A 27,660-nucleotide genomic window follows, 5' to 3' on the forward strand; every position below is an offset into this window, starting at 1 on the left:
GAGCATGACAGGACCCTGGGTGGGACTGGGGTTGACTGTGTTAGGAGCAGTGAGGGGCTGTGTCCACAGCCCTCTAGGGGATCAGACATGTGCTGTTGAGAAAGCACAGAAAAGCCAGGTTGGACCCCACCCTCTGCTGCTGTGGTCACTCAGCTCTGGATGGGGGCAGGTGGACAGCAGGACCTGCAGGAGGGTCTACTGGTTTAACCTGTTTGGATGGTCCTTGGCTGAGTTAATTCCTCAAAACGATTTTCTCTTTTAACTCTTAGAGATCAAACCCTGATCCCTTGGCTTAGAAGATGAAAGTGCCCTAAAGCCACCAAGTTGTAAGGAACTTCAGATGCACTCATCTTCTCCCTCAGTCGTTGGAATGCCACAAACCTCTTTTCTGAAACTAGGACACCAAGTGTCAAATGTACAGGTTCAAGGTTAAAGGGCGCCACTGTTGCAACAAGAATTGGCAGGTGGGTCTCATTTCCAACTCAGATCAATTGATAGTGATGGCCTGAGTGCTTTGGTGAGAAAAATTCTGCACATGGGGAGGGTGATAGGCCATTCATGATGACTGACAAGGTATGAGGTATGGGACTCAAATGATTATCCCACAGTGGCCAGCTTGGGTCTCGAATGCCTAATGCTAATTGAATTCTTTCTAGTCTTATTTTCTTGTAGGGAAATAGGGATGATCGAGTTCCTTTCTATTTATTTGATTCTTTCCTGGAGTCTTGCCACAACTAAAAGTAGGGAAGAATAATAACCAAATGGCATCAAAGACCTCACTTAAAATAAGACATTTGTCTCTCGAAGTGAGGTATAGTGGAAGGAGAGGTATGTGAGCAGAAATGCTGATTTGTTTAGCCGCAACTATAGATCACTGAGTATTAAAGTTTTCTCTTAAATGTAAGGCTGACAGCCCAGGCATCTTCAAATTTGTAAGGACAAGAAGCCTGATTTACTTAACAAGAATCATAGACCAAACTATTGTTTTTTTTTTTTTTTTTTTTTTTTGGTTCCAGATTCTATTCCTCAGGCAGATCTTCTATATTTTCACTGTAGGTATCTCTCTTTCAGTACTATATGCTGTCACAGATGAGAAACGATAGAAAGAAGGGAGATAAAAGTTTTATAGCCTGATCCACCCAAGAAGGACTCTTCTAAAAACTGGTAGGAGCTCGAAAAATAGTTTGACACGTTGGTGACTTCAGAGCATAGTGGCCTGGAGTTAGACCTGCATTCCAGCTCTGCCTTTTTCTGGCTTTGAGTAAGTTTCCCAGCCTTTCTAAGCCTCAGTTTCCACATCTGTAGATTGGAACTATCATGGAATCTAACTCAAAGGATTGCTTTGAGGATGAAATAAGTGAATGTGCATAAAACACTTAGCACAGTGGCTAGTACATAGTTAAGTGCTCAATGAATATTAGTTAATAAAATATTATAATTGGAGAAATAGAATCCAACTCTTGCCATGTCTTAGTGGAGGCTTTGCGTCCAAGGAGACCTCTTCGACCTTATGCAGAATTCATGGGTGTGATTCTTTTTGAGGAGAAGTTTCAGAACTTTGCTCAGACTCTCAAAAGAACCTATGACCCCCAAAATGTTAGGACCTCATGAATTACATGAATATGGGGACCAAAGAAGCACCAACGTCTTCTTTGTCAACGAATATCATCTTCCCGCCCTCAGACAGTCCTTTGCTATACTGCTGCTATGTAACCTCATGGATCAGCTTGGGATTTAGAAAATCGGAGCTCTCTTTGGTTTAACCAAAATAACCCAAATGGAGAAGTAGAAGAAGTGGGACAGTGGAAGAAGTGCGACTACTAGGCGAGTCTAGGAGTGCAGAGTAGATTTTATGTAAGACACATGTTTCCTTCTCTCTTCTCCCAAAGAGGGCAGCCTCATTTTATTTATCTGACCTTAGCTGATGTTCAGCGATGAAGCAAATCCCTTCAGTCCCTAGTGAGGGTGTCCAAACGCCTCATGAGGCATTTTGGAACACTATTCTGGTTTCCCATTGCGACAGCTGGATTTGGACTCTAAAAATACTTCTTGCCTATAGCAACTTTTCCTCTGTTTGGTTGCAAACCTCACGGAAGTGGAACTGATATCACTACTTGTTGGGCAGAAGTTAAGGAGACAGCATTGCTGTTGGTACGTTTGAGACTGTTTACTGATGGATTTAATAACATCGTTAATGCTGTTCCGACATCACACCTCCTGTCAGCTCTTTTTTTTTTTCAAGGGAAGATGCTAACTTCCTACTCTGTTAGTATCTATAAAAGAAAGGGGGGGGGGGGCATAAAACCAAAGAAACTAGCCCATGGAGCATGGGTCACCCCACATGGGATGTTTTCTTTTATCCTTGTGCTCTAACAATGCTCAAAGGAGGACCTCCCACAACTAATTCTTTTCCCTTTGCCATTCAGACCTGTCTTGAGAAATTTCAAGGACTCTATTATGAAGAAAGCTTTTAAGAACCACAGAAATCACATTGCTTTTGAAAGTGCTAATGCATGCGGTGTGCCTTGCCGGCTGAAGCAGCGGCTTCAGAGTGCTTTATCCCTTATCAGTGGTTTAGCTTTGTGAATGAGAAATTCAGAGGCAACTGTGTAATTTTAAATTCTGATTACCACAAAGAAAGAGATGCATCTGACATCCCAGTGCAGTAGCTTTGACTATTTTTATTTATTTATTTACTTTTGGCTGTGCTGGGTCTTCGTTTCTGTGTGAGGGCTTTCTCTAGTTGTGGCAAGTGGGGGCCACTCTTCATGGCGGTGCGCGGGCCTCTCACTATCGCGGCCTCTCTTGTTGCGGAGCACAGGCTCCAGACGCGCAGGCTCGGTAGTTGTGGCTCACAGGCCCAGTTGCTCCACGGCATGTGGGACCCTCCAGACCAGGGCTCGAACCCGTGTCCCCTGCATTAGCAGGCAGATTCTCAACCACTGCGTCACCAGGGAAGCCCCAGCTTTGGCTATTTTAATGGAAATGCGTTGGGACTAGGGGAGCCTTCCAAGGAGGAGAAAGTGATGAAAGACCAAAAGAAAGACATTTATTTTCTCTTTGAGATAAAAGGCCTGTTTTCTATGGTTGTTTCTTTTATTATGACTTTTTCCCCCCACCTGCTACTGGGGCGCCATGCAAATGTATCATTCCAGGAACTGCTTTGTTACCCTTTTTGTGCCTAAGATTTCCTGGAGCAGAGGAAAGAGAGGAAAGGGGTTTTGTTTACAACTCAAATTAGATTTTCACCTTTCAGAGAGCCTTAAAAAATACGGATCAAGTGCTCAGATGGATATTTACCTCCTTGGTCTAAACATCAGGCTACCTTTTGCCTAAAATAAACAAATGCAAGATACTGTCATGTAGCTCTTCCTGTGAAAGGCCAATTTAGTCCTCTTTTAGTTGAAAATAGATAAAATGCTGAAGGACTCCTTTAACTAATGTTGATTAGGGTCTGGTAAATGGTATTTTTATTTAAAAAACAAAAACAAAAAAAAAAACACCTTTCCTCCCTAACAGGAATACTCATACTTACAAAGAATCATTCGTAACTGATGCTATTTTAACAATATTAAATATGAGTATAAAGCTTTAGATTAGCAAATAGGGATGCTGAGTGAAGGGACAAATCTCTGGTAGGAACCTGCCTTACCACACAGAGGCAGTGATGCTGGAATTCAAAATAGATCTTTTTTTTTTTTTTTTTTTTTTTTTGTAAATCTCCTACACCAAAGAACAAAGACCCAGATCCTTGGAAACAACATCAAACTGGCATTAATCTGGTCCCCCCCTCCACAAATCCCAGCAACAGATTCATGAAATAATTCTACATTTTTTTGTCCTACATATTTTCAGATGTTTCTTTGAATATTTCTAATTATTTGTTGGTCCCACCAACCCTTCAGGCCTCATGTGGTTGTAGGAAAGCGAGTCCTCTGTGGGTGTGAATAACCGAGGTGATGGATGCCAAAAAGATATGTTAAGTCAAAAATATTCTTCACGGGACCATGGAATGGGCATCTTTCTGGAATATGGGAAGGTGAGACGAAAACCTCTAGGCGGAGATTGCAGAAATAGTCTCTTCAGGAAAGAGACTCTAAATCAAAGGACCCCTGCTTCACTTCTTGTCACACAACGATGCTGACTGAAGGAACCCCTTATATTTATATAGGAAGGGTTCTAGGAAGAACCTTTTGGAGGATCACAGCTTTCCTCTTCCACTAAACCCTTCCCTAATTCCGTCTTCCCTGTTTCCAAGAATCCTGTGAGCCTGTGTCTCAGACAAGTGGATCTCTTTTACATGCAGTGTAAGGCGGACCATCTTTTCTATAACCACATATTTATATACCCAAGCATGCATGGAAATGTAGTGCTGTCGTCTGCTTTCTCTCCTGCTGTGTCCAACACAAATAAGGCTACAAATGACCTCTATGTCAGGAGTCAGCAAACTTTTACTAAAGAACCAATTAGTAACTATTTTATGTTTTGTGGGCCAAGAGGTCTCTGGCACAGATATTCAACCCTGCTGGTCCAGTATGCAATCAGCCATACATAACAAGTAAGTGGACGGATGTGGCTGTGTTATAATCAAACTTTATTCACAAAATCAGGTGATGAGTCCCATTTGGTTTCGGGACCAGAGTTTGTTGACCCCTGTGCTAGAGTCAAGCCTCAAGCAATCTTTGGTCTATGGTGCTGGATATACAATGGAAATGATCCAAGGGAAAACTGACCTAAAGCAAGTTAAAAGCCAATTCAAGTTTATAGGCTCTGTCTCTTGGGTAACAGAAAGATACAGCTTTGTATCAAGTTTCCACCTGGACTGATGTCACCAAAAGGGCTTTTGAAAATCTCTTAAGACTAAACTTTAACAACTTATTGAGCAGATATCCAGTAGAAGTAGGTGCTAAACATATTTGGAGATCAACTTTTAATTTATAAAGTTTTCTGAAGAATATTAATGTACTGGAACTTCTAGAATATTGAAAATTCATGTAAACTCTGTTATGCCACCCACTGCTTAATATACTAAGAGATGTGATTTTCTAGAAGATAATTGTATATAAGATTAGAAAGGATCTCATTTTTATAAATCAAAGGTATCAGACTTTAATGTAAAAGAGATTTTTTTTCCTCCAGAATTCAGGTAAAGCTGTTTCTCATGACCATGGACAGGTATTCTAGTTGGAGGAAGTTGGGAGAAAAAAAATGTACATTGAAGGACTTAATATGTAATTACTGAATTCTAAAGTCTGAACTGAAATACATAATTTAATCCACGCCGAACTTCCTGCTCATTACCTGATATACCGTAGTCACTTAGCACGAATGAAAATCAGAATTTTCTATCATGTCTGTCCCCATAGGTGCTTGATTTCTATCCTTGGTTGCTATTGTTTTTATTCTATTTGTGATCTGAGTATATTTAGGATTAATTTTTGCAAGTGGCATCACACCAGTCTTTTTTTTTGGCATAAACTTTCCAAGGGGCTGATCTCAGACTTTCATTTAATGATTAGAACAAAATTAGATGAAAGAGGTTCAGGGAACCTTCCGTTTCTTTGTCATCCTTAGAATATGTACTTGAGGTGACAAAATGCAAAGATGGTCTGTCTGCTTAAAAAACAAACAAACAAAACAAACAAACACCTTCGTCTTCAGGTATTTAGCCACAAAGGACCTTAGAGGTACTACTGTTGATCTGAAAGATATGGGGTAGATGCTCCCAGTCGCCAAGGAGGGCCTTTCCTGGCTTGGAGAAACTCTGGGGTGTGGTACATGCAGATTCTGGCGGTGTGATCCTACAGGATATAAGTACTACTGAGCCAGAGCAATTGCATATCTCTTTATGGTTTTCCTTTTTAGACCCTAGTGCTACACACTAAGCAATCTCACGGTCTCACCCTTGAGCAACCCAATTCTTCTGTACGGATATTAAGCAGGAGTGACTGGAGGGACCCTGGGGTCCGGGAGCCAGCAGGGCTACTGGTCAGGCTGGAACCATCCCTCCTCCCCCCCCCACTTCTAAGTGACCAAGCAACACACAGCTTGCTTTTACCTTCCACATGTGCAAAACTCAGCCCGATGCTTGAGTGTCATCTCAAAAATACCAAACCTCTTATTCATTTCCTATGGCACATCTCCCCACTGCTTGTGGAGCAAGAAAAAGCAGAACCCTGTTGAAGAAAAAAACAACAACAAACAAATGCCATTCAGGCCCACAAATATGACCTCGTTTAGGACTGTGGGGCTACTGCTTGCCAAGTGGTATCCAGGATGGCTGAAAGCAGTTACGTCTCCCTTCCAGGCTCCTAGGCGTCCACATCTGTCAGCCACTTGGTTTGCCTACTAGCTTTTAAGATGCCCCAGTCATTGTGAAACCCTTCCCCTCCAATCACTCAAAATAAACTACAGGTAACACAAGATAAATATTGGATGTGCTTCTCCTTGCTGAGTGCATTGTCGTAAGGCATAGGCACATATCCCCCTCTTTGAACAGAGATAGTGTAATCCCCTGTCCCAGCACAAGAGCTGGCCAGGGTGACCCTGGAGCACGATGATGAAAGTGGGGTGATGGGAGGTAGCTGATGGCGGGAATTAGGGAGCTGCTTCCGCATACGGGGGAGTGGGTACCGCTGGGTCCCCCGGCGACCCAGTGATTCTAATAAAGACACTTGACTCAGTCTATATTAATTTTCAGCGAGCATTTCTGGGGGCATGTGGTACTTTAGATCTGTGATTCTTGGGTCACTGTTCTTAGAGAAGACAACGGTCAACTGAGGAAAATGAATATCCCCATACTGAAAAGATATATAAGAAGATTGCAGGCAGAGAGTTTGTGCATACCTTTAGAAATGAAACGCATGCCTCTAAATTACCTACCAGTCCCCAGAAACGTATTTTAAAATAATTTGGTTTCCTTCGCCACTCTTTGATTTCCGTCTCCAAATAGCTCCTCTTGGGGGTAGGGGTTCCACTCTTAAAGATCTGGATTGACGTGATCATTTTGGGTAGGAGTCTGTTGGATAAAGTCAACAGGAGTGAGGATGTAACAGGTTTTGAGCCATTTTTTCACTTCAAACAGAGACCTATTTCCCATTTATTCTTAGTCTGTCAGGCCATCGAGGAGCTTCTAGCCGACCGAGGAGCAACTGTTTTCCTATTTTGTGCTGACTTACAGCTCCTGTTTTGACTGTGGGATAATACGTGAGTTTGAAGGAAGTAATAAGCTCACAGGAGTTGGGTGAGCCTTTCAAACTTTGCTAAAATCCATCCTCCTAATTCATCCAACCACAAGAGCCCAATACATTTGGATGCAAAAGTAGCACAGCCATGTTGAGTTCCTCTGTCTGACTTCTACGGCACTGCCCCATGCCTAACTTGAAGGGGGAGAAGTTGGCCAGCTGCACAAAAGCTAATAAAGTGTCTGCTTTTACTACAAGGGTCTCAGCCCTTGTAGCGTGACTTGCAAATTCCCGCCATCACTGCCTTGTAATGACACTAGAGGAAAAGACAGGCTGTTACTCACACATGTAGGCGAATATTCACTAAGTGTCGATACACTGTGTGATTCTGCAGGGTCTGGGGAATATTGGGCCCGAATTAGTGTTTTGATTTTTATCATGTATGTGGTGGGGTTGGGATGGCAATGACAGTGGATATCACAGGGTCACCCATGGTTCCTTTTGTACTGAAACCTCATTTTATACAGAGGATATATATATTTATTTATATATATTTATATATATTTATATCACCCACACACGCAAACACACACACACACACACACACACACACACACACACACACACACACACAAAAGGTCTTTGATAGGCTTTCTGTGTTCTAGTAAAAATAGCTGGCAGCCAGGGTCTAAAGCCGAAAAAGGCCTGGATGCTGCCGACAATGTCCACTATGCATCGTCTCTCACAGGCAGACGCTCGTGTTTATCTGACAAGTGGAACCGGTTCCTGCCTGGGACAGGAATAATCTCCCATTGGCGCAGACACAGATCTCGAAGACCTTCTGCCTTGTTCCTGTGGGCGTGTAGGATCCATGAGGCAGTCTCGGTAGTTTGATTTTCGCAGCATCTAACTTAATCTAAAGAGAAGAAACAGGAAGGAAGAGTTAGAGCCTGTCATTTATCCACTTGACATTCCGAAACAGGGGATGAATGTTCAGTTGAAATCAAACGAGCACCTACTATGTGTTTAGGATTGTTGGCACTGGGAATTCAGGGATGAACAAGACAGATAAAGTCTCTACCCTCCCAGGAGCTTGTATTCTAGCCAGACAGCGTTGCACTGGCAATGTCATGTATATATTAGCATTTCGTAAAAGTGTATCATGTAGAACGTGAAGGGATTCCTAGAGTGAAGTAAACTTGGAAATGACAGGGTAACAATCTTCTTTACTATGGGACTTCTCAGACCCTAAATACATCTATGTGCACGGTGGGCCTTCAAGAATATGCAGTACTTCCAGTCTTAAATGATGGTCAAGATTATAACTGATTCCTCCAGGGTCCACATTCTGATAGCTGTTAAACCGTATCTGTGATGTAGTTGCTACTTCTAAATGTATGTGGTTTGGAGTCTGCAGCTGTCTACAGAGACAGTTTTGATAACTGAAAGCTCTATCTGACTAGCTCTTTTGAAACAAATATAGCATATTAGCACATGCCAAACCAATCAAAAGGCAGGCTTGGTATACAGAGGCAGGTGGAGACTGATAACCTGTAAGTAGGTATGGAAGGTGGAACAGAGTTTTGCTTTAAAAACACATTTTTTCTCTTTTAAATAAAATCTTAAGTAGAAAAAATCACTTATGAACACGATAAAGCCACTTTCAAAAGTTTGCATTCGAGTCATATTTTCTTTGGGGATTCGGCTTACCTCGCTTGTGAAAACACGAACAGCTATTCTGTTCACCAAGGCGGGACTGTGTTGGGCTAAGAGAATGAATGTTTGCAGTCTCTCATCTCTTAGCCTCTTGCCACCTACTTAAGTTTTGGCTTGTTCTGATTTGGGATCGCTGTTAGATCTGACTTTTCCATTTTCAGTGAAAGTAGAAACATACAATGTACACTTAGAAACGTCTACCAGGGCTTCCCTGGTGGCGCAGTGGTTGAGAGTCCACCTGGCGATGCAGGGGACGCGGGTTCGTGCCCCAGTCCGGGAAGATCCCACGTGCCGCAGAGCGGCTGGGCCCGTGAGCCGTGGCCGCTGAGCCTGCGCGTCCGGAGCCTGTGCTCCGCAGCGGGAGAGGCCACAACAGTGAGAGGCCCGCGTACCGCAAAAAAAAAAAAAAAAAAAAAAAAAAAAAAAAGAAAATGTCTACCAGTAAACTAAGTTCCTCTTTAAACAGACGTGTGTGATATGCAGTTTAATTATACCAGCCAACTAAATCTTACTTTAAGGTGATGAGAGAGTTTGGAAATAACATTCATTTTTACAGATGTCCTTATAGTTCTGTTCTTGCAATACACACTATTACCTCAACACTTTTACAGATAATGAATTATAACTTTTATGTGTTGTGGGTTTGGCTTATCATCATGCCGTTCAACATATTTGTTCCAGAAATAAAACCTTCCGATTGGCTCTTTTTGCTGTCACACTGTAGGATCATTACACTGTAGGATAAACTTCAGAGGCAAAGGGAGTGATGCGTCTTAGGAAACACTGGGTCGTTGGAGCTGTGTCTCTCTGGGCTTCTGTTCCTCTCATGCTTACCTCTCCATCTTTGGACTCCAGTCTCAGCTCTGTTCTGCAGGTGGCTTCCATGTTGCCAGCTTCTGCATTTATTTCTACTCCTTTTGGGGCCTCCATCACCAGAGACCGGGTGGGGGACTCCAACCTGAAATATGCACAAGAGTAAGATTAAAGATCCCATTTCACTGTTTTAGTAAAGTTAGGAGGAAGTTGGTGCTCTGAGCATGGAGACAACATTTCAGCATCTGATCAGGGAATTCTAGCTTTGCATGCCTGATCAGCTTTATGAGGGTGGACATAACGTATCTGGGCTTTATCTTCACTGCATATCACAAAGATTGTACGGAAGGTGTTCTAGGATCCTGGCTTCATTCTGTCTTGCACCCAGACAATTATTGCTTCATTAACCAAATTCTTACATAAGTGCTGTTTATTTCTAGAGTAAGGCAATCTCAGGTCTAAACTGAGCTTCCTGAAATTAGCAGATATTCTTTCCACGTTGCCCTGCTTTCTTTGTCTTCCTGGAAGCAGAATTGGATAGAGGTTAAGAAAATAGGCCTAGGGGGCTTCCCTGGGCTTCCCTGGTGGCGCAGTGGTTGAGAGTCCGCCTGCCGATGCAGGGCACACGGGTTCGTGCCCCGCTCCGGGAAGATCCCACATGCCGCGGAGCGGCTGGGCCCGTGAGCCATGGCCGCTGAGCCTGCGCGTCCGGAGCCTGTGCTCCCCAACGGGAGAGGCCACAACGGTGAGAAGCCCACATACAGCAGGAAAAAAAAAAAAAAAAAGGAAAATAGACCTAGGAGTTGGACATGGCTAACTCAAACCATGGGGCTGCCACTGTATGACCTTGGGCAAGCCCTTCTTCCCTCCTCTTTTCCAAGATTTCTCAAAGCCTCAGTTTCTTCATCTCTAAAGTGCTTCAAATGGTGCCTGGCACATTGGAAATGTATAATTAATATGTGTTAAATATTACTATTACTGCTGTTACTGTCGTTATCGTAAAGAAATCGTAAAGAAATCTCAGGCCTTACTCAAATAGGCAATTGTCAAAAGAAAACTCAGAATAGGTAAGTTAGAGGAAAGTGATTTGACTACAGAGGGACAGCGTGAAGAATAGATGTTTTTTGGTGATAGAACTGTTCTGTATCTTGATTGCTGTGGTGGTTATGTGCCTCCATGTGTTTATGCAAACTTACATAATTATACCTCCCAAGAGTGAATTTTATTGTATGTAAATTAAGTAAGTTGAGAGAAGGAGACTCAGCCACATTCTATGCTAATTATTAGGGCAAAAAGAGGATAATGCTTCACAGAAAGAGTTTTGCCTAACTCATTTTGTGCAAAAAATATGAACTAAAACCCAACCATCCTCTAAATATTCCAGATTTTAATACTATCACCAAATTGAACTGAATGAAGATCTCCTTCTCTGTTATAAAGAAAGTATCCCAACTTAGGAAGCATGGACCTCAGGAGTGGCCGCCAAGCCACTCTAAATCAGACCACTTTTCTGCATTTTATTTCTCCACTCCTAACTTTCAGACACTTTGAACGTGTTTAAAAGGAACATCATCTTCTCTGCCAACTGCTGACTCCATGTTCTGCTTCGACCAGCCCCCACGGGTAGGACACACCCTCATGGGCATCAGCAAGCGGCGGGCAGAGCAAGGTGATCTGTGGGGCGCCACACGGAGCCATCCCAAGCTACATTCCACAGGTGCCAAGACAGGGCTCTTCCCCACTTCCCAGGTCTGGGTCCCTGAGGTGTGCTTCAGAGAGCAGGCTTCTCCACTGATTTTTGTGCTCCCCCTGCAGTGGCTCATCCAGAGTCTAAAAGAGAAACAACAGGTGTCTAGTCCTAAGCAAAGGATTGGCTTGAGCTTCTCTTTCACTCCTTCTTTCCATTCGGACCTCACCCCTTTGTGTGTGGCAAAAATCCCCTATCCTGCCATCTCGTCCTCACAAGACCTTCGCCAAGCTGGTGCTGAGCCAGGTGTGGTTCTACCTCGAACTGTGGTTGACTTCCTTTGCCTGTGGTTCTTCTCACTATAACGTCAGCTCAAGGAAGGGGGTCTTGTTGCTAGAGTGGCAGGGAATGATGTCTGTGCAGCACAGCCTTGTCTAGGACCTTAATCCAACGCATCAAGCTCTTCCTATAGCTCACGTCTAAAATCTGAAGATGGTTTTCCGCCATTTTCTTTGCTTCTCTCCTATAAGGTCTGGCTGACTCACATCCCTTATCCTAGTGTTGTCTAACACCTTCTGTTTTCACTGCTATTGAGACCTTTCCCCTCAGGGCATAAGCTTCCCTTCTGACAGTACTGCCAGCTCTCTTCCACATTTGTTCACCCTCTTCTCCAGGGCACTGCCATCCTCCACCTTCCCCAGGGGAGAGCCCTCATGCCATCTTCTCTGTTCCCCTTCTTCCCTCCCTCTCTCCCTCCCTCCGTCACTGCATCAGTTAACGCAGTTTTTAACTCACGACTTCTCCCTACGTAATATATTAGTTCATCTCTAACCTGGACTGTTGAAACCTCCCAAGTTTTGTCTCTGATTCTTCCTTTTTTTCCCCTAATGTACTTGACACATAAAGTGAAGTCAGTTGTGTGTACTTCACACACACCTGAAGTCAGCTTTGAATATGTCACTTCTCTTACCAAAACCGCCACACATTTCTAAGAAAAGATAGGAACTCTTAGACTTAGTTGCCCATTTAGAGCTTGATCTGACCTACTTTGTTAGTCTTATTTCTTGCCATAAACATCAGCTATGCTTTATTGAATACTCACTAGGTGATGGACACTGTGGAACGTGCCTTATATGTGTTCTCTCATTTAATCCCCACAAAAATCCTATGCCTTTGGCACTCCTTCAGTCCTGATTGTACAAGCAAGGACGCTAAGGTAAATGACTTGCTCAGGGTTGCACACCTAGTGAAAGGGCAAAACTAAGATTCAAACCCAAGCGTGTGGTCCAGTATTCCGTATCACTTCCAGAAAAACTGGCTTCCTTTCCTGTCTCTCATATCTTCACGCCATTCTTCGTAATTAAATGTCAAATCTCTCTTCATGGAATATGTACTTGTAGTTCCCAAACTAGCCTCCATAAATAAGGGTAAGGTGGTGGTACTACATATGGCTCAGTGAGACATACTTCCTTCCCTGCAACAGTCCTTACAACTTACTGAAAAGGTTGACATCAAATTCAGGATATGGTGAATGTGTTCATACTTGGTATGTAGCCTTCAAAGTGGATGATTCATACAAAAAGATAGTTGAGAGGGAAAAACTCAAAATAGAAAAAAAATGTTTGGAGCTGGGAGAACTTTATCAGATGGAGTGTTGGCATTTCTGTCATATGAATTCACTTTATTCTTGCCACATCCCATGGGCTTTGAAATCAGCAGGAGGGCTCCCAGGCCAGAGAAGTGGACTCAGAAATAACTGCTTCCTTTTCCCCCCTCACAGCCTTGGAAGTACCAGGATGACAAGGAAGGGCGCTACTCTGAAACTGTCTCCCAGTGTGAGAGGCTAAGATAAGGTAGAAATGAGAATTTCCTGGCAGCAGGGACAAAACGGTAACTGGCTTTGTGTTTCATACCTCATCTTAACGCCCTTTGTCCTTCAGGCAGACTTAATAGTTTGTTCACATGCTAAATCTTTCCACTGCAAAAAAAAAAGCTCCTACAAGAGCCCTGTGGGGCCTGCAAAGAGCAGACAAAGCACTCTTGCAGTGATGTCAGTCAATTTCTGACCATAGATTAACAACCAAAACACCACTGCTTAGATGGTATTGAGCAAGGAAAATGGAAGGAGGCTTCCTCCTGATTTGGGGGGCGCTGGTGACAATTGAGGGTCCTGCTGGCTCTTGGAAATGAATACTGCTCCCGTTAGGAGCACACGTGACTCCCGTCTAGGAGGACTGAAGGATCTGAGAATGGAAGAAAGTCTAGGAAAGGAGGTCCAAGGCTGGGCCATGCCCTCCAGAACAGGGGTTCTCAAACAGGAGCAGCAGAATCCCCTGGAGGGCTTGTTAAAACTTAGGTTGCCGGGCTCCACCCCTGAGTTTGATACAGTAGGTTAAGGGTGTTGCCTGAATGCCTGCACTTGCGACAAGTCACGGGTGATGCTGAAGCTGCTAGTTTGGGGACCACACTTTGAGAACCACTGCTCTAAAACAACGTCGTCATATCAGATGCCCACAAAGACTGGAAAGGTGATGTCAGTGAGTGACCCATAAGAAAGCTATAAGGAAAACGGGAGTCTCTGCACAGTCATATATGGCAAGTGATGGAGATGCTCTGGACAGGAGGCAGCTGCTGTTCTAACCTGGCCGATTACTGCCCGGGCTTCTGATGAAAAAACATTTTATTCCAAATCATTACATTTTTGGAATTGATGCAAAAGATTTCTCTAAATAGAAATATGTTATAAAGGATGACATTGACATGAATCTTGTATAGTCACCATCCCTTTTTTTTTTTTTTTTGCGGTACGCGGGCCTCTCACTGCTGTGGCCTCTCCTGCTGCGGAGCACAGGCTCCGGACACGCAGGCTCAGCGGCCATGGCTCACGGGCCCAGCCGCTCCGCGGCATGTGGGATCCTCCCAGACCGGGGCACGAACCCGCGTCCCCTGCATCGGCAGGCGGACTCTCAACCACTGCGCCACCAGGGAAGCCCCATCCTTTTTTTTAAAAAAAAGAAAATTCTTAGCTTTGTAATTCCCTGAGCTCTTCCTAATCCTAACCACTTCCTTCTCTCAAGAGTAACTACTACTATGAATTTTGTTTACTGTTTTCTTGCTTTTCTTTATAATATTATATTACTACATTTGCCTCCTTAAATGATAAATTGTTTACCACCATGTGTTTTTGGGCTTTATGCACAGAATAATTCCACTCATGTATTCTTCAGTGATTTACTTATTTTTGGCCTCAACATTCTGTTCCTGAGATGCATCCATGCTGTAGCACAGCTGTAATTTATTCTATTCCCCTGGGGTTATCACACATCACGATTTCTTTGTCCATCCTTTTGTTGGACATTTGGCTTGATACCAAGTTTTTGTTTCTACGAAGTCATCTCTGCACATTCTTGTATGTGGATCCTGGTGTTCACTCGTAAATTTTCTTTAGGACACACAGGTGAAGAGTGGAATTGCTAGCTCCTAAGGTATGCTTATCTACAGCTTTATTACTTTCCCACTAGTAATGTATAGAGTTCTGTTTTTTTCTACTTTCTTGCTAGCATTTGATATTGTTTATTATGAGCTGAGTGTGAAATGGGATGCTACTGTCTTTTAAATTTGCATTTCCCAGATGAGTAATGGAGTTAAGGCTCCTTTCATTTGTTGGTAAGCCATTTGGGATTCTTCTTCAGTGAAATGTCTTTTGTCTCTTTTAATTTTTTTTGATTTTGTATGTATGAATTATAGTCATGCTTTTTCTCTTCTGAAAAATAATTGTTTAGAAGTTCTATGTATTGATAATTTCCTTTTTGAGGCTGTAGTTTATCTTTTCACTCTATGCTTAGCATTTTGGGGTGAAAAAGTTTTATATTTTAATGTCAACAAATTTATTATCTTTTCCTCTAGGGTTTGTGCTTTCTGTGTCTTGTCTGAGAAATCCTTCCTTACACTGAAACCATAAAGTTCTTCAATATTGTTTTTAAAACTTTTATGTTTTGCTTTTTCTAAGTCTCTAATTCATGGGTATTCATTTTTGTGTGTAGTCTGAGGTTGGGGTCAAAACAGATGCAGATGAAGGATCTCAACATCATATATTGAAAAGCCCACATTTAGCTCTGTCATAAATGATGTTTCCATACACTTATGGGCCTCTTTCAGGGTTTTCTGGTCTGTTTCGTTATTCTATTCATCTATCCCTGTGACAATAATTAAATATTTTAGCTTACTATGATTTTTAAATTCTTTACATTTCATAAGGCAAGTTCTCTTGCCTTGTTCTTCCAGACTGTCCTAGCTATTCTTGGTCTTCCAAATAAATGTCAGAATCAACTGAAGTTTCAACTGAAGGAAGACCTGTTGGAATTTTGATTGGATTTATGTTCACTTCATGATCATTCCATCTGTCACTAGTTTGTTATGTTTTCTTGGATGTATTTCAAAAAAGTTAGTCTTCTCTGTGTGGATTCAGCATATCTCTTGTGGCTGCTGAAAATGGTATTTCGGTAAAAATGTATTTCTCTTACACCTATTTCGTTTTCCTGTTGTATTGAGATTCAGGTTTTTGTTTGTTTGTTGTTTTGGGTATGTTGATCTTACAGTTGACACCTAGGTAAATTATCTTATTTTTCACAATTTGTACGCAGGTTGATTTAGGTTTTCTTGGTAGGCAGTAATTATTTTGACAGTTTTATGTCTTTTGATTTCTTATACTTCTTATTTCTTTTACTTTTCATACTGTTCTGTCTAGGACTGTCCAATATAGTGTTGACTAAAAGTAAGGAAACAGCAATCTTGCCTTTTCCTGAACTGATAGCGGTAGCAGTCACCTGAGCCCTGGGGCTTTGGTTTAAAAGACACACACGTACTTGTACACACAGGGGTTTGGAAATACGAGTTGGCTGGTCAACTTGAGCATGTTACTGACATGGGGGTTTGGGGGTTATTTTCTGGTGGGACTAGCATGTCACTAAAGCAGGCCTTCTGATATATTAAAAAAAAATTTTTTTAAGCAAAAGAGAAGTTTAGATTTTAATCATATTTGTAGGGTTTCTAAGTCTTTGTTTTACAGAATTGCCTGTTTGCTTCAGCTGTCTCCTTCCCATCTCTGCTGTTGGAGGAGATGAGGACAGGTCTGGAGTAAAAACACTTGTAATTTTGTGTCCTGGTGTCTATTCTCTGAGTGTGAAATATTCCCTTCCTTTGTTAAGATTCCTTAGGAGTTTTTTTTTTTCCTTTTATGATAAAAACAAACTCCACCTTTGTCCCTAAAAAAAAAAAAAAAAAAAAAAAAAAAATTATCATTCAGATTCTTTCATTCTACGGTTTTTATTTTTTCCCAAAATACTTTTTATTGTGATGAGAGTTCCCTTCTATTCTTATCTTGCTAAGAGTTTCTATCATTCATTGCTATGAATTTTAGCAAGTACCATTTTATTCTTCATATATTGAGATAATATACTTCTCCTTAATATATTAATGTGGTGAATTATATTAATTTTCCAATAATAACCCACTCCTAAATTTTTTGGTATTAGTTCGACATTGTCATTACGTATCATCTTTCCTATCAATTTCTGAAACTTAATTTTTTTTAGGATTTTGCACCTGTGTTCGTAAGTGAGTTTATCCTGTAATTTTTCTGTCTTACAATATATTTGTCAGGTTCTATCAGTTTTCTATATTTTGGAATTTTTAATGAAAGATTAGAATTATTTACTCCTTGAATATTTAAATCATTCATAAACCTTCTGGGCATGGAATGACACCTTATTTCCATTTAAAAAATAATTATAGGATTATACAGGTTTTATGTTTCTTCTCAGGTTGATTTCGGTGAGTTATGTCTTCTTAGTATTTTTCTATTTCATAGAAAGGTTTAAACTTCTTGGCAAAAGCTTTTCATAATATTTTCACTTAAAAAAATGTCCCCAACATTTGTAGTTATGTCTTTTGTTGTTCCAAATATTTTTATTCATGTCTTCTTTTCCTCTTTAGCAGTACTGTCAATTATTCATCTTTTCAAAGAGCTAACTTTTGCTTTTGTCAATCCTGTGTTATGTTTATTTCTTGTCCTTAAATTTTCCTTGTCTTTTGTTCTAAATAGAACAACTGCAGAATTATCCTAATCTAAGTTCTAAAATGTGTTGCCACCTTAGTTACTTAAAATGTTCTGCCTTCTTAGTTAATATATTCATTTAAGGACGTGTATTTTTTTGGCAGCATCCCAAAGGAGTATTAATATAGATGTAAATGTTTTGTAATTTTAGCATAATTTCTCCTGTGGTAAGTTTTACAGAAGGATTTTCCTTAATTTCTAAATATGTAAGATTTTCTAGGATTTATTTCTAGTGTATATTTTATTCATCAGTTTTAAACTGATAATGTTATGATAGTTAAAAAACATTCTCTTTAAAAAAATCAATGATTTAAAAATTGAGGCTAGGTTTTTGGCCCAGTATATGTCAATTTTTAAAATATTCATGCCTGTCTGAAAAGAGTGTGTGTTCTGCAGTTGTTGGTGCCATGTTCTATGTGTGTCTGTTAACTCAAGATATTTAATTGTTCTGTTCAAATTTATATATATATCTGCCTGATCTATCAGTTACTAAAAGAGGTATTTTATTAAACACATATCAGCTTAGAATTGTTCTGTCTTCCTGATTGTCTTTTCTTATCAGTGTGTATAATGATCCTATTTCTTATAATGTTTTTGCCTTGAAATCCATTTTGCCTATTAGTATAGTTGTTCTCACTCTGTATTTTCCTTGAACGCATTTTTCTACTCTTTTAAGTATCATCCATTCTGTATGGTTATATTTTAGATGTGTCTCTCATGTAATTGGATTACTTGTTTATTTCAGATGACTTTTTACTGAGGAAAAATTTACATACAGTGAAATGCACAGATCCTTTAATTTTATTAAGAAATAAACATTGTATATATTTAAGGTGTACAACATGATGTTTTTTTTGTTTTTGTTATTGTTTTTATTTTTTAAACATCTTTATTGGGGTATAATTGCTTTACAGCAACATGATGTTTTGATGCATGTATACATTGTGAAATGATTCCCCAAATTAAGGTAATTAACCTGTTCATCACCGCACATATTTACCTTTACCCTCCATGTGTTAAGAACATTTAAGATCTACTCTTTTAGCAAATTTCAAATATATAATACATTGTTATTTATTAACTATAGTCACCACCACGCTGGACATTAGCTCTCCAGAACTCATTCAGCTTATAACTGCACGTTTGTACCCTTTATCCTGTTTCCTGTTGGTAGAGATTTGGCTGTTTTGAGTTTGGGGCTATTTTGCACACGTCTTTATGAGGATAAAGTTTTCATTTCTCTAAAATAAGGAGCTATGAATAGAACTACTAAGTTGTAGCATAGGTGTGTCTTTAATAAACGTGGTAAGGCAGTATCTAAAATAATCCTCAATGATCCTTGACTTCTGGTATGCATGCTCTTAGGTGATTCTCTCTCCTAGATGTGGGCTGGATATAGTGGCTTCCTTCTACACAAGTAAAACATTGCAAGAGTGATAGGATGCCACTCACGAGACTAGGTTTTAAAAAGACTGTGGCTTCCATCTTGGGTTCCTGCTCTCATTCCCTCACTCAAAGGGATGCCAGCTGCCATGCTGGGAACTGCCCTATGGAGATGTCTGAGAAACTGAGGGATCCCCTTAGCCCATGAGGAACTAAGGCCCTCATTCCAATAATCTACAGGAAGCTGAGTCTTGCCAACAACCACTGCAGTGCATTTATAGACAGACCTTCCCCAAGACAAGCATTTGAAAAGATCACAGCCCTGGCCAACAGCTTAAGTGCAACCTGATGATTGATCCTGAGTGAGAGGCATCACTACATTGCACCCAGATTTCTGACCCACAGGAACTGAGAGATAACAAATGTCTGGTTTTTTAAGCTGCTGTAGACTAATACAATAAGAAAACTGACACACTGTTTTCCAAGGTAGTTGTGCAGTTTTACATTCCTGGCACCAATATTGATGTAATTAAAACTATTCCAGTAGCTATAAAATGGTTCTTCATTACAGTTTTCACTTCCCTGATGACTAATGAGGTCGAGCAGCTTTTCACATGCTTATTGGCTATTCAAAGATGTTCTTTTGGGAGGGATCTATTTAAATCTTTTGTCCAACTTTTTTTTTTTTTTAACAATTGGGTTATTTGTATTTTTGTTACTGATCTGCTGTATATTCTAGGTAAAAAATTTTGTGTGTATATATCTCTGAAATTTCAGATATATTTTCAGAAAATTCAGATATAAATATCTCTGTGTGTATACATATACCTGAAATCTATCTATATATCTATCCATATCAAGTATTTTCTCCCAATCCATGACTTACCTCATTTTTAAAGTGTCTTTTGATGAATGTCAATTTATCATATATTTTATGTTTAGTATTTCTGTACCTTCCCTAATAAACCATCACCTACCCCAAGGTTACAAAGATAGTCTCTCATGTCTCTTTGCTAGAAGCTTTATAGTTTTAGCTTTACATTTAGATTTATGATCCATCTTGATTAGTTTTTAAGAATAGAGTTGAGGTTCACTTTTTTACCAGTAGGTTTATTGACTTGTTCCAGCACCATTTATTGAATAAATAATCCTTTCCCTATTGAATAGCACTGGTGCTTTTCTTGAAAATCAATTAACCATGTACATACAGATCTATTTCTAAACTCTCTATTTGCCTAGCCTCATGCTAATACCGGACTGTCTTGGTTACCATAACTTTATAAGAAGTCAGAATCAGCTAGAGCAACTCCTTTAGCTTTTGCAAAAGGAAAACAGATTGGTTTAGCTCTTCTAGATGTTTTCCTTTTCCATATAAGTCTTAAAAGCCTGCAGGGAATTTGATTGGGATTGTGTGAATCCATAGATCAATTCTGAGGAAAGTCAATACCTTCACAATATTAAATCTTTAATGTATTTTCTTTTAATAGGTAACAGTTCAAATATACTATTTTTGATTTATCTGTACTGTTAGGTACTTTGGTTCTGTGTTTTTTAACCTGGGAAGATTGTTGTTTATTCCGTGTTTATTTACATATTATATCCATGTATTGTCCACTTTACTTATTCCTTCTGTCATCATACACCTCCCTTTTTTCTTAAAATCAAGAAAGTTTTTGACATGTTCTTTTAGTGAGGGTTTGCTGGGGCAAATCCTCAGTTTTCTTTTTCTGGAGTAATTTTTTAATTTGCCCTCTCTTGTAAAAGGGCTTTTCTCTGGATGCAGAATGCTGTGCTGACAGTTATTTTCTCTCAGGGACTGAAGATATTATTCCTCTGTATTCTGGTTCTCACTGTTGTGGTTAAGAAGTCAGCTCTCAGTCTAACTTCAATTCTAGAACTTCTTTTTTCTTCTATTCTCTCTTGATGCTTTTGATTTTTGATGTTCTGAAATGTCATTCGATATGCCTAGATGTAGATTTCATTTTATTTACTCTACCTGAGGTTTTTTTTTTTTTTTGGACTCTCTAAATTTGTACTTTTGTGTCTTTCATCACTTCTGGACAACACTCAGCTGATATGTCTTCGAAAATTGTTTTTGGTCCATTCTCTCTCTTTTCATGCTGAAACTTAGATTAGACATTCTCATCCTAGCATTCCTGTTCCAGAACTCCTGTTATTCTGCCTCTCTTTTTTCTGGATGATTCTGTAGGTATAGTCTCATGTTCGTTTAATTTTTCTTTGTATTATTTTTCATCACATCCATTGGAGTTTTCCTTTTTGAGATTATGTTTTCATTTCTAGAAATTCCTTATTGTGCATTTTCTAATTTGTCAGCCATTTTTATATTCCTTTGGTTTTTACTCTTTCAATTCTCTTTTGTTTCTCAACTCATAGTAAACATATTATGTTATATTCTTTCTCTGCTAATTCCCATATCGGAAGCCTCTGTGCATATAAACTGGCTGCCTTGTTTCCATGCTTCTCTCTTGCTCCTGGTGCCTTATTTCTGAGTATGCTTCATATTTCTTGCCTCTGTGGGTTCATATCTCTTGGGTCTTTATTTGCTGAACTTATTTGAGACCTACTTTTACGGTGATTTTTTTTCTAGAGAGGGTTTGTGTCTGTTTCCATCAATCACTGGTGCCACCTTCAGCCTGGGTCAAGTGTAAACTAATTTCTTTGCTGGATGTCTTAGGACCAACCAGGTAATATGAATTCAGGCTACAGACAGAGGGAGGGCCAGTTTGAAGTTACCAGGCCTTGGAGAAATTTTTTTCTTTTCCTTCCATTCAGTGCTGAGGTTCAAGACAGGCTATTTCCCTTGTAATCCTCTGGGTGGAAAGGGCAGAGGAGGGCAAGACCAGGTAGGTACATTCTATTTCATCCATACACTGAAGGTTTGGTACACTGGGGTCCCAATTACATCTGTGGGATCTTTAGATAGACTACCTGTTTTCAGTGAGCCCTGAGATTTGCTTTGTTCCCATGACCCAACAGACCATAAAACTGAAGCTGAATTTCATCTAGTTTAGCAAAATCTGTAAAGTTACAGCTGGCCTCAATGCTCAGGTTACTTCTCTGGGTTCCTATGGTATTTTACCTCTTGGACTAATCATAACTAATTTCCAGCTCATTGATGCATTTAAAATATTTTTACCAATTTTTTGTTCTTTTCAAGGAAAACAGTTGGTCAGGATACTCAGACTATTGTACCGCTGTTCTCTAGAGGTCCAGGTTTCTGATTTTTCAAAAGATGGATTTGGAAATTGTACAGTAAAATCAACTCACCTTTAAACTTGGGCAAATTATTATTTTTTTTCATTTCTCATGTCAAGAGGGAGTATGGTTTCTCAATGTTTCTTTTTTTAAAATTCTTATTTTATATTGGAGTATACTTGATTAACAATGTTGTGTTAGTTTCAGGTGTACAGCAAAAGTGATTCAGTTATACATATATATGTATCTATTCTTTTTCAAATTCTTTTCCCATTCAGGTTATTAGAGTATTGAGCAGAGTTCCCTGTGCTATACAGTAGGTCCTGGTTGGTTATCTATTTTAAATACAGTGATGCGTACATGTCAATCCCAAACTGCCAATCTATCCCTTCCCCCCACCCGTTCTCCCTGGTAACCATAAGTTCATTCTCTCAGTCTCCGAGTCTGTTTCTGTTCTGTAAATAAGTTCATTTGTATCTTTTTTTTTTTTTTTTTTAGATTCCACATATAAGCGATTTCATGTATTTGTCTTTCTCTGACTTACTTAGTATGATAATCTCCATATCCATCCATGTTGCTGCAAATGGCGTTATTTCATTCATTTAAATGGCTGAGTAGTATTCCATTGTATATATGTACCACATCTTTATTCATTCATCTCTCGATGGACACTTAGATTGTTTCCATGTCTTAGCTATTGTAAATAGTGCTGCAATGAACACGGGGGGGGGGGGGGGAGTGTACGTATCTTTTTGAATTATGGTTTATCTGGTTATATGCCCAGGAATGGGATTGCTGGATCATATGATAACCCTATTTTTAGTTTTTTAAGGAACCTCCATACTGTTCTCCATAATAGTTGTACCCATTTACATTCCCACCAACAGAGTAGGAAGGTTCCCTTTTCTCCACACCCTCTCCAGCATTTATTGTTTGTAGACTTCTTGATGATGTCCATTCTGACCAGGGTGAGGTGATACCTCATTATAGTTTTGATTCGGATTTCTCTAATAATTAGTGATGTTGAGCATCTTTGCATGTGCCTTTTGGCCATCTGTTTGTCTTCTTTGGAGAAATGTCTATTTAGATCTTCTGCCCATTTTTTGATTGGGTTCTTTGTTTTTTTGATATAGAGCTGCATGAGCTGTTTGTATATTTTGGAGATTAATCTCTTGTCAGTTGCATATTTGCAAATATTTTCTCCCATTCTGTGGGCTGTCTTTTTGTTGTGTTTATGGTTTCATTTGATGTGCAAAAGCTTTTGAGTTTAATTAGGTCCCATTTGTTTATTTTTGTCTTTATTTCCATTATTCTGGGAGAAGGATTGAAAAGATATTGCTGCAATTTATGTCAAAGAGCGTTCTGCCTATGTTTTCCTCTAAGAGTTTTATAGTATCCAGTCTTACATTTAGATCTTTAATCCACTTTGAGTTCATTTTGTAAATGGTGTTAAAGAATGTTCTAATTTCATTCTTCTACATGTAGCTGTCCAGTGTTCCCAGCGCTGTTTATTGAAGAGACTGTCTTTTCTCCAATGTATATTCTTGCCTCCTTTGTCATGGATTAATTGACCATAGGTACATAGGTTTATTTCTGGGCTTTCTATCCTGTTCCACTGATCTATATTTCTGTTTTTTGTGCCAGTACCATACTGTTTGGATGGCTGTGGCTTTGTAGTGTAGTCTGAAGTCAGGGACCCTGATTCCTCCAGCTCTGCTTGTCTTTCTCAGGATTGCTTGGGCTATTCAGGTTCTTCTGTGTCTTCACAGAAGTTTGAAGATTTTTTGTTCTAGTTCTGTGAAAAATGCCATTGGTAATTTGATAGGGATTGCACTGAACCTGTAGCTTGCCTTGGGTAGTATAGTCAGTTTGACAATATGGATTCTTCAAATCCAAGAACATGGTATATCATCTTTCCATCTGTTTGTGTCATCTTAGATTTCTTTCATCAGTGGCTTACAGTTTTTAGAGTACAGGTCTTTTGCCTCCTAGGTTTATTCCTAGGTATTTTATTCTTTTTGATGCGACGGTAAGTGGGATTGTTTCTTTAATTTCCCTTTCTGATTTTTTGTCATTTGTGTATAGCAATGCAAGAGATTTCTGTGTATTAATTTTGTATCCTTCAACTTTATGAAATTCACTGATGAGCTCTAGTAGTTTCCTGGTAGCGTCTTTAGGATTTTCGATGTATAGAATCATGTCATCTGCAAACAGTGACAGTTTTACTTCTTCGTTTCCAATTTGGATTCCTTTTATTTCTTTTTCTTCTCTGATTGCTGGGACTTCCAAAACTATGTTGAATAATAGTGGCGAGAGTGGATATCCTTGTCTCGTTCCTGATCTTACAGGAAATGCTTTCAGCTTTTCACCATTGAGAATGATGGTTGCTGTGGGTTTGTCACATCTGGCCTTTATTGTGTTCAGGTAGGTTCTCTCTATGCCCACTTTCTGGAGAGTTTTTTTTATCAAAAATGGTGTTAAATTTTATCAAAAGCTTTTTCTGCATCTACTGAGATGATCATATGGCTTTTTTTCTTTAATTTGTTGATGTGGTGTATCACACTGATTGATCTGCAGATACTGAAGAATCCTTGCATCCCTGGGATAAATCCCACATGATCATGGTTCATGATCCTTTTAATGGATTTGGGTTCAGTTTGCTAGTATTTTATTGAGGATTTTTGCATCTATGTTCATCAATGATATTGGTCTGTAATTTTCTTTTTTTGTACTATCTTTCTCTGGTTCTGGCATCAGGGTGATGGTGGCCTCATAAAATGAGTTTGGGGAGTGTTCCTTCCTCTGCAAGTTTTTGGAATAGTTTCAGGGTAGGTGTTAACTCTTCTGTAAATGTTTCATAGAATTCACCTGTGAAGCTATCTGGTCCTGGACTTTTGTTTGTTGGGAGTTCTTAAATCACAGTTTCAATTTCAGAACTTGTGATTGGTTTGTTCATATTTTCTGTTTCTTCCTGGTTGAATCTTGGGAGATTGTACCTTTCTACGAATTTGTCCATTTCTTCTAGGCTGTCCATTTTATTGGCATATAGTTAGTGGCTTGTAGTACTCTCTTATGATCCTTTGTATTTCTCTGGTGTCCACCGTAACTTCTTTTTCATTTCTAATTTTATGGATTTGAGCCCTCTCCCTTTTTTTCTTGATGAGTCTGGCTAAAGGTTTATCAACTTTCTTTATCTTTTCAAAGCACCAGCTTTTAGTTTCACTGATCTCTTTTTCTTCGTCTCTATTTCATTTATTTTTTCCTCTGATCTTTATGATTTCTTTTCTTCTACAACTTTGGGTTTTGTTTATTCTTTCTCTCATTGCTTTAGCTGTAAGGTTAGGTTGTTATTTGAGGTTTTTCTTGTTTCCTGAGGTAAGACTGTATTGCTGTAAACTTCCCTCTTAGAACTGCTGTTGCTGTGTCCCATAGGTTTTGGATTATCGTGCTTTTGTTTTTGTTTGTCTCTAGGTATTTTTTCATTTCCTCTTTGATTTTTTCAGTGATCTGTTGGTTGTTTAGTAGCATACTGTTTAGCCTCCACGTGCTTGTGTTTTTACAGTTTTTTTCTTGTAGCTGATTTCTAATCTCATAGCATTGTAGTTGGAACAGATGTTTGAGATGATTTCGGGTTTCGTAAATTTACTGAGGCTCACTTTGTGGCCCATCATGTGATCGATCCTGGAGAATGTTCCATATGCACTTCAATGTGTATTCTGCTGCTTTTGAATGGAATGCTCTATAAATATCAGTTAAGTCCATCTCACTTTATATTGTCATTTAAGGCCTGTGTTTCCTTATTGATTTTCTGTCTGGATGATCTGTCCATTGATAAAAGTGGGGTGTTAAAGTCCCCCACTATTATTGTGTTGCTGTTGATTTCCCCTTTTATGGCTGTTAACATTCGTCTTATATATTGAAGTGCTCCTAGGTTGGGTGCAGTCACATTTACAACTGTTATATCTTCTTGGATTGATCCCTTGATCATTATGTAGTGTCCTTCTTTGTCTGTTGTTACAGTCTTTAAAGTTTATTTTGTCTGATATGCGTATCGCTACTCCAGGTTTCTTTTGACTTCCATTTGCATGGAATACTTTTTTCCATCCGCTCACTTTCAGTCTGTATGTGTACCTAGATCTGAAGTGGGTCTCTTGTAGACAGCATATATACGGGTCTTGTTTTTGTATCCATTTAGCCAGTCTATGTCTTTTGGTTGGAGCATTTAATCCATTTACTTTTAAGGTAATTATTGATATATATGTTCTTATTGCCATTTTATTAATTGTTTTGGATTTGTTTTTGTAGGTCTTTTTTCTTCCCTTCCTCTTTTGTTGTCTTGTGATTTGATGACTAACTTTAGTTATGTGTTTGGATTGCTTTTTCTTTTTTGTGTGTATCTATTGTAGTTTTTTGGTTTGTGGGTACCATGAGGTTTTGATATAGCAGTCTATATATAAACAAGATTGTTTTAAGTCGCTGGTCTTTTAATTTCCAATATCCTGCACTTGTGCTCTGCTCTTTGAACAACTGCTGGTTTTGCTATGATATTTGTGTGTGGATGATTGCCTGCCTTTACTCTGTGTTGCCTTGACCAGTGAGCTTTTCCATTTGTAATTTTCTTTTTTCTAGTTGGGACCTTTTCTTTTCCACCTAGAGAAGTTCCTTTAGCCTTTGTTGCAAAGCTGGTCTGGTAGTGCAGAATTCTCTCAGCTTTTGCTTGTCCATCAAATCTGAATGAGCGCCTTACTCAGTAGAGTATTCTGGGTTGTAGGTTTTTCCCTTTCATCACTTTAAATATATCCTGCCACTCCATTCTGGCCTGAAGAATTTCTGCTGAGAAATCAGCTCATAACCTTATGGGAATTCCCTTGTATGATATTTGTTGCTTTTAATATTTTTTCTTTGTCTTTAATTTTTGTTGGTTTGATTAATCTGTGGCTTGACATGTTCCTCCTTGGGTTTATGTTGTATGGGGCTCTTTGTGCTTCCTGGACTTGGGTGAATGTTTCCTTTCCCATATTAGGGAAGTTTTCAGCTATTATCTCTTTAAATATTTTCTCAGGTCCTTTCTCTCTCTTCTCCTTCTGGGACCCCTATAATGCAAATGTCAGTACGTTTAATGTTGTCCCAGAGGTCTCCTAGACCGTCCTCAGTTCTTTTCATTCTTTTTTCTTTATTCTGTACCACGGCAGTGATTTCCACCATTCTGTCTTCCAGGTCACTTTTTCATTCTTCTACCTCAGTTATCCTGCTATCGATTCCTTCTAGTGTATTTTTCATTCCAGTTATCGTATGTTGATCTGTTTGTTTTATATTTAGTTCTTCTAGGTCTTTGTTAAACATCTCTTGTATCTTCTCGATCTATGCCTCCATTCTTTTTCTAAGATCTTGGATCATCTTTACTATCATTACTCTGAATTCTTTTTCAGGTAGATTGCCTATCTCCACTTTACTTAGTTCTTCTGGCGTTTTATCTTGTTCCTTCATCTGGGACATACTCCTCTGCTGTCTCATTTTGTCTAATTTTCTGTGATTGCAAGTTTCCA

General features: G+C 39.4%; 1 protein-coding gene across 2 annotated transcripts in view; it reads right to left on the reverse strand.

Annotated features, from left to right (window-relative positions):
* Positions 1-961: 961 nt before the first annotated feature.
* The window catches only part of SGCD (sarcoglycan delta), a 418,608-nt gene continuing 391,909 nt past the window's right edge, over positions 962-27,660 (reverse strand). The window contains exons 7-9 of one of the 2 annotated variants that reach the window (XR_004349344.1): positions 9,735-9,858; positions 3,644-8,100; positions 3,221-3,231 (exon numbers count right to left, since the gene is read on the reverse strand). Coding sequence is in view for 1 of the 2 variants with exons in the window: in XM_032628152.1 (XP_032484043.1) it covers positions 7,927-8,100; positions 9,735-9,858 (298 nt within the window). In the remaining variant the exon portion in view is untranslated. Of the gene's footprint in view, positions 8,101-9,734; positions 9,859-27,660 lie in introns of both variants that reach the window. The other variant, XM_032628152.1, reaches the window with a different exon arrangement.

Source organism: Phocoena sinus, chromosome 3 (genome assembly GCF_008692025.1).
Source record: "Phocoena sinus isolate mPhoSin1 chromosome 3, mPhoSin1.pri, whole genome shotgun sequence".
Lineage (NCBI taxonomy): Eukaryota > Metazoa > Chordata > Mammalia > Artiodactyla > Phocoenidae > Phocoena > Phocoena sinus.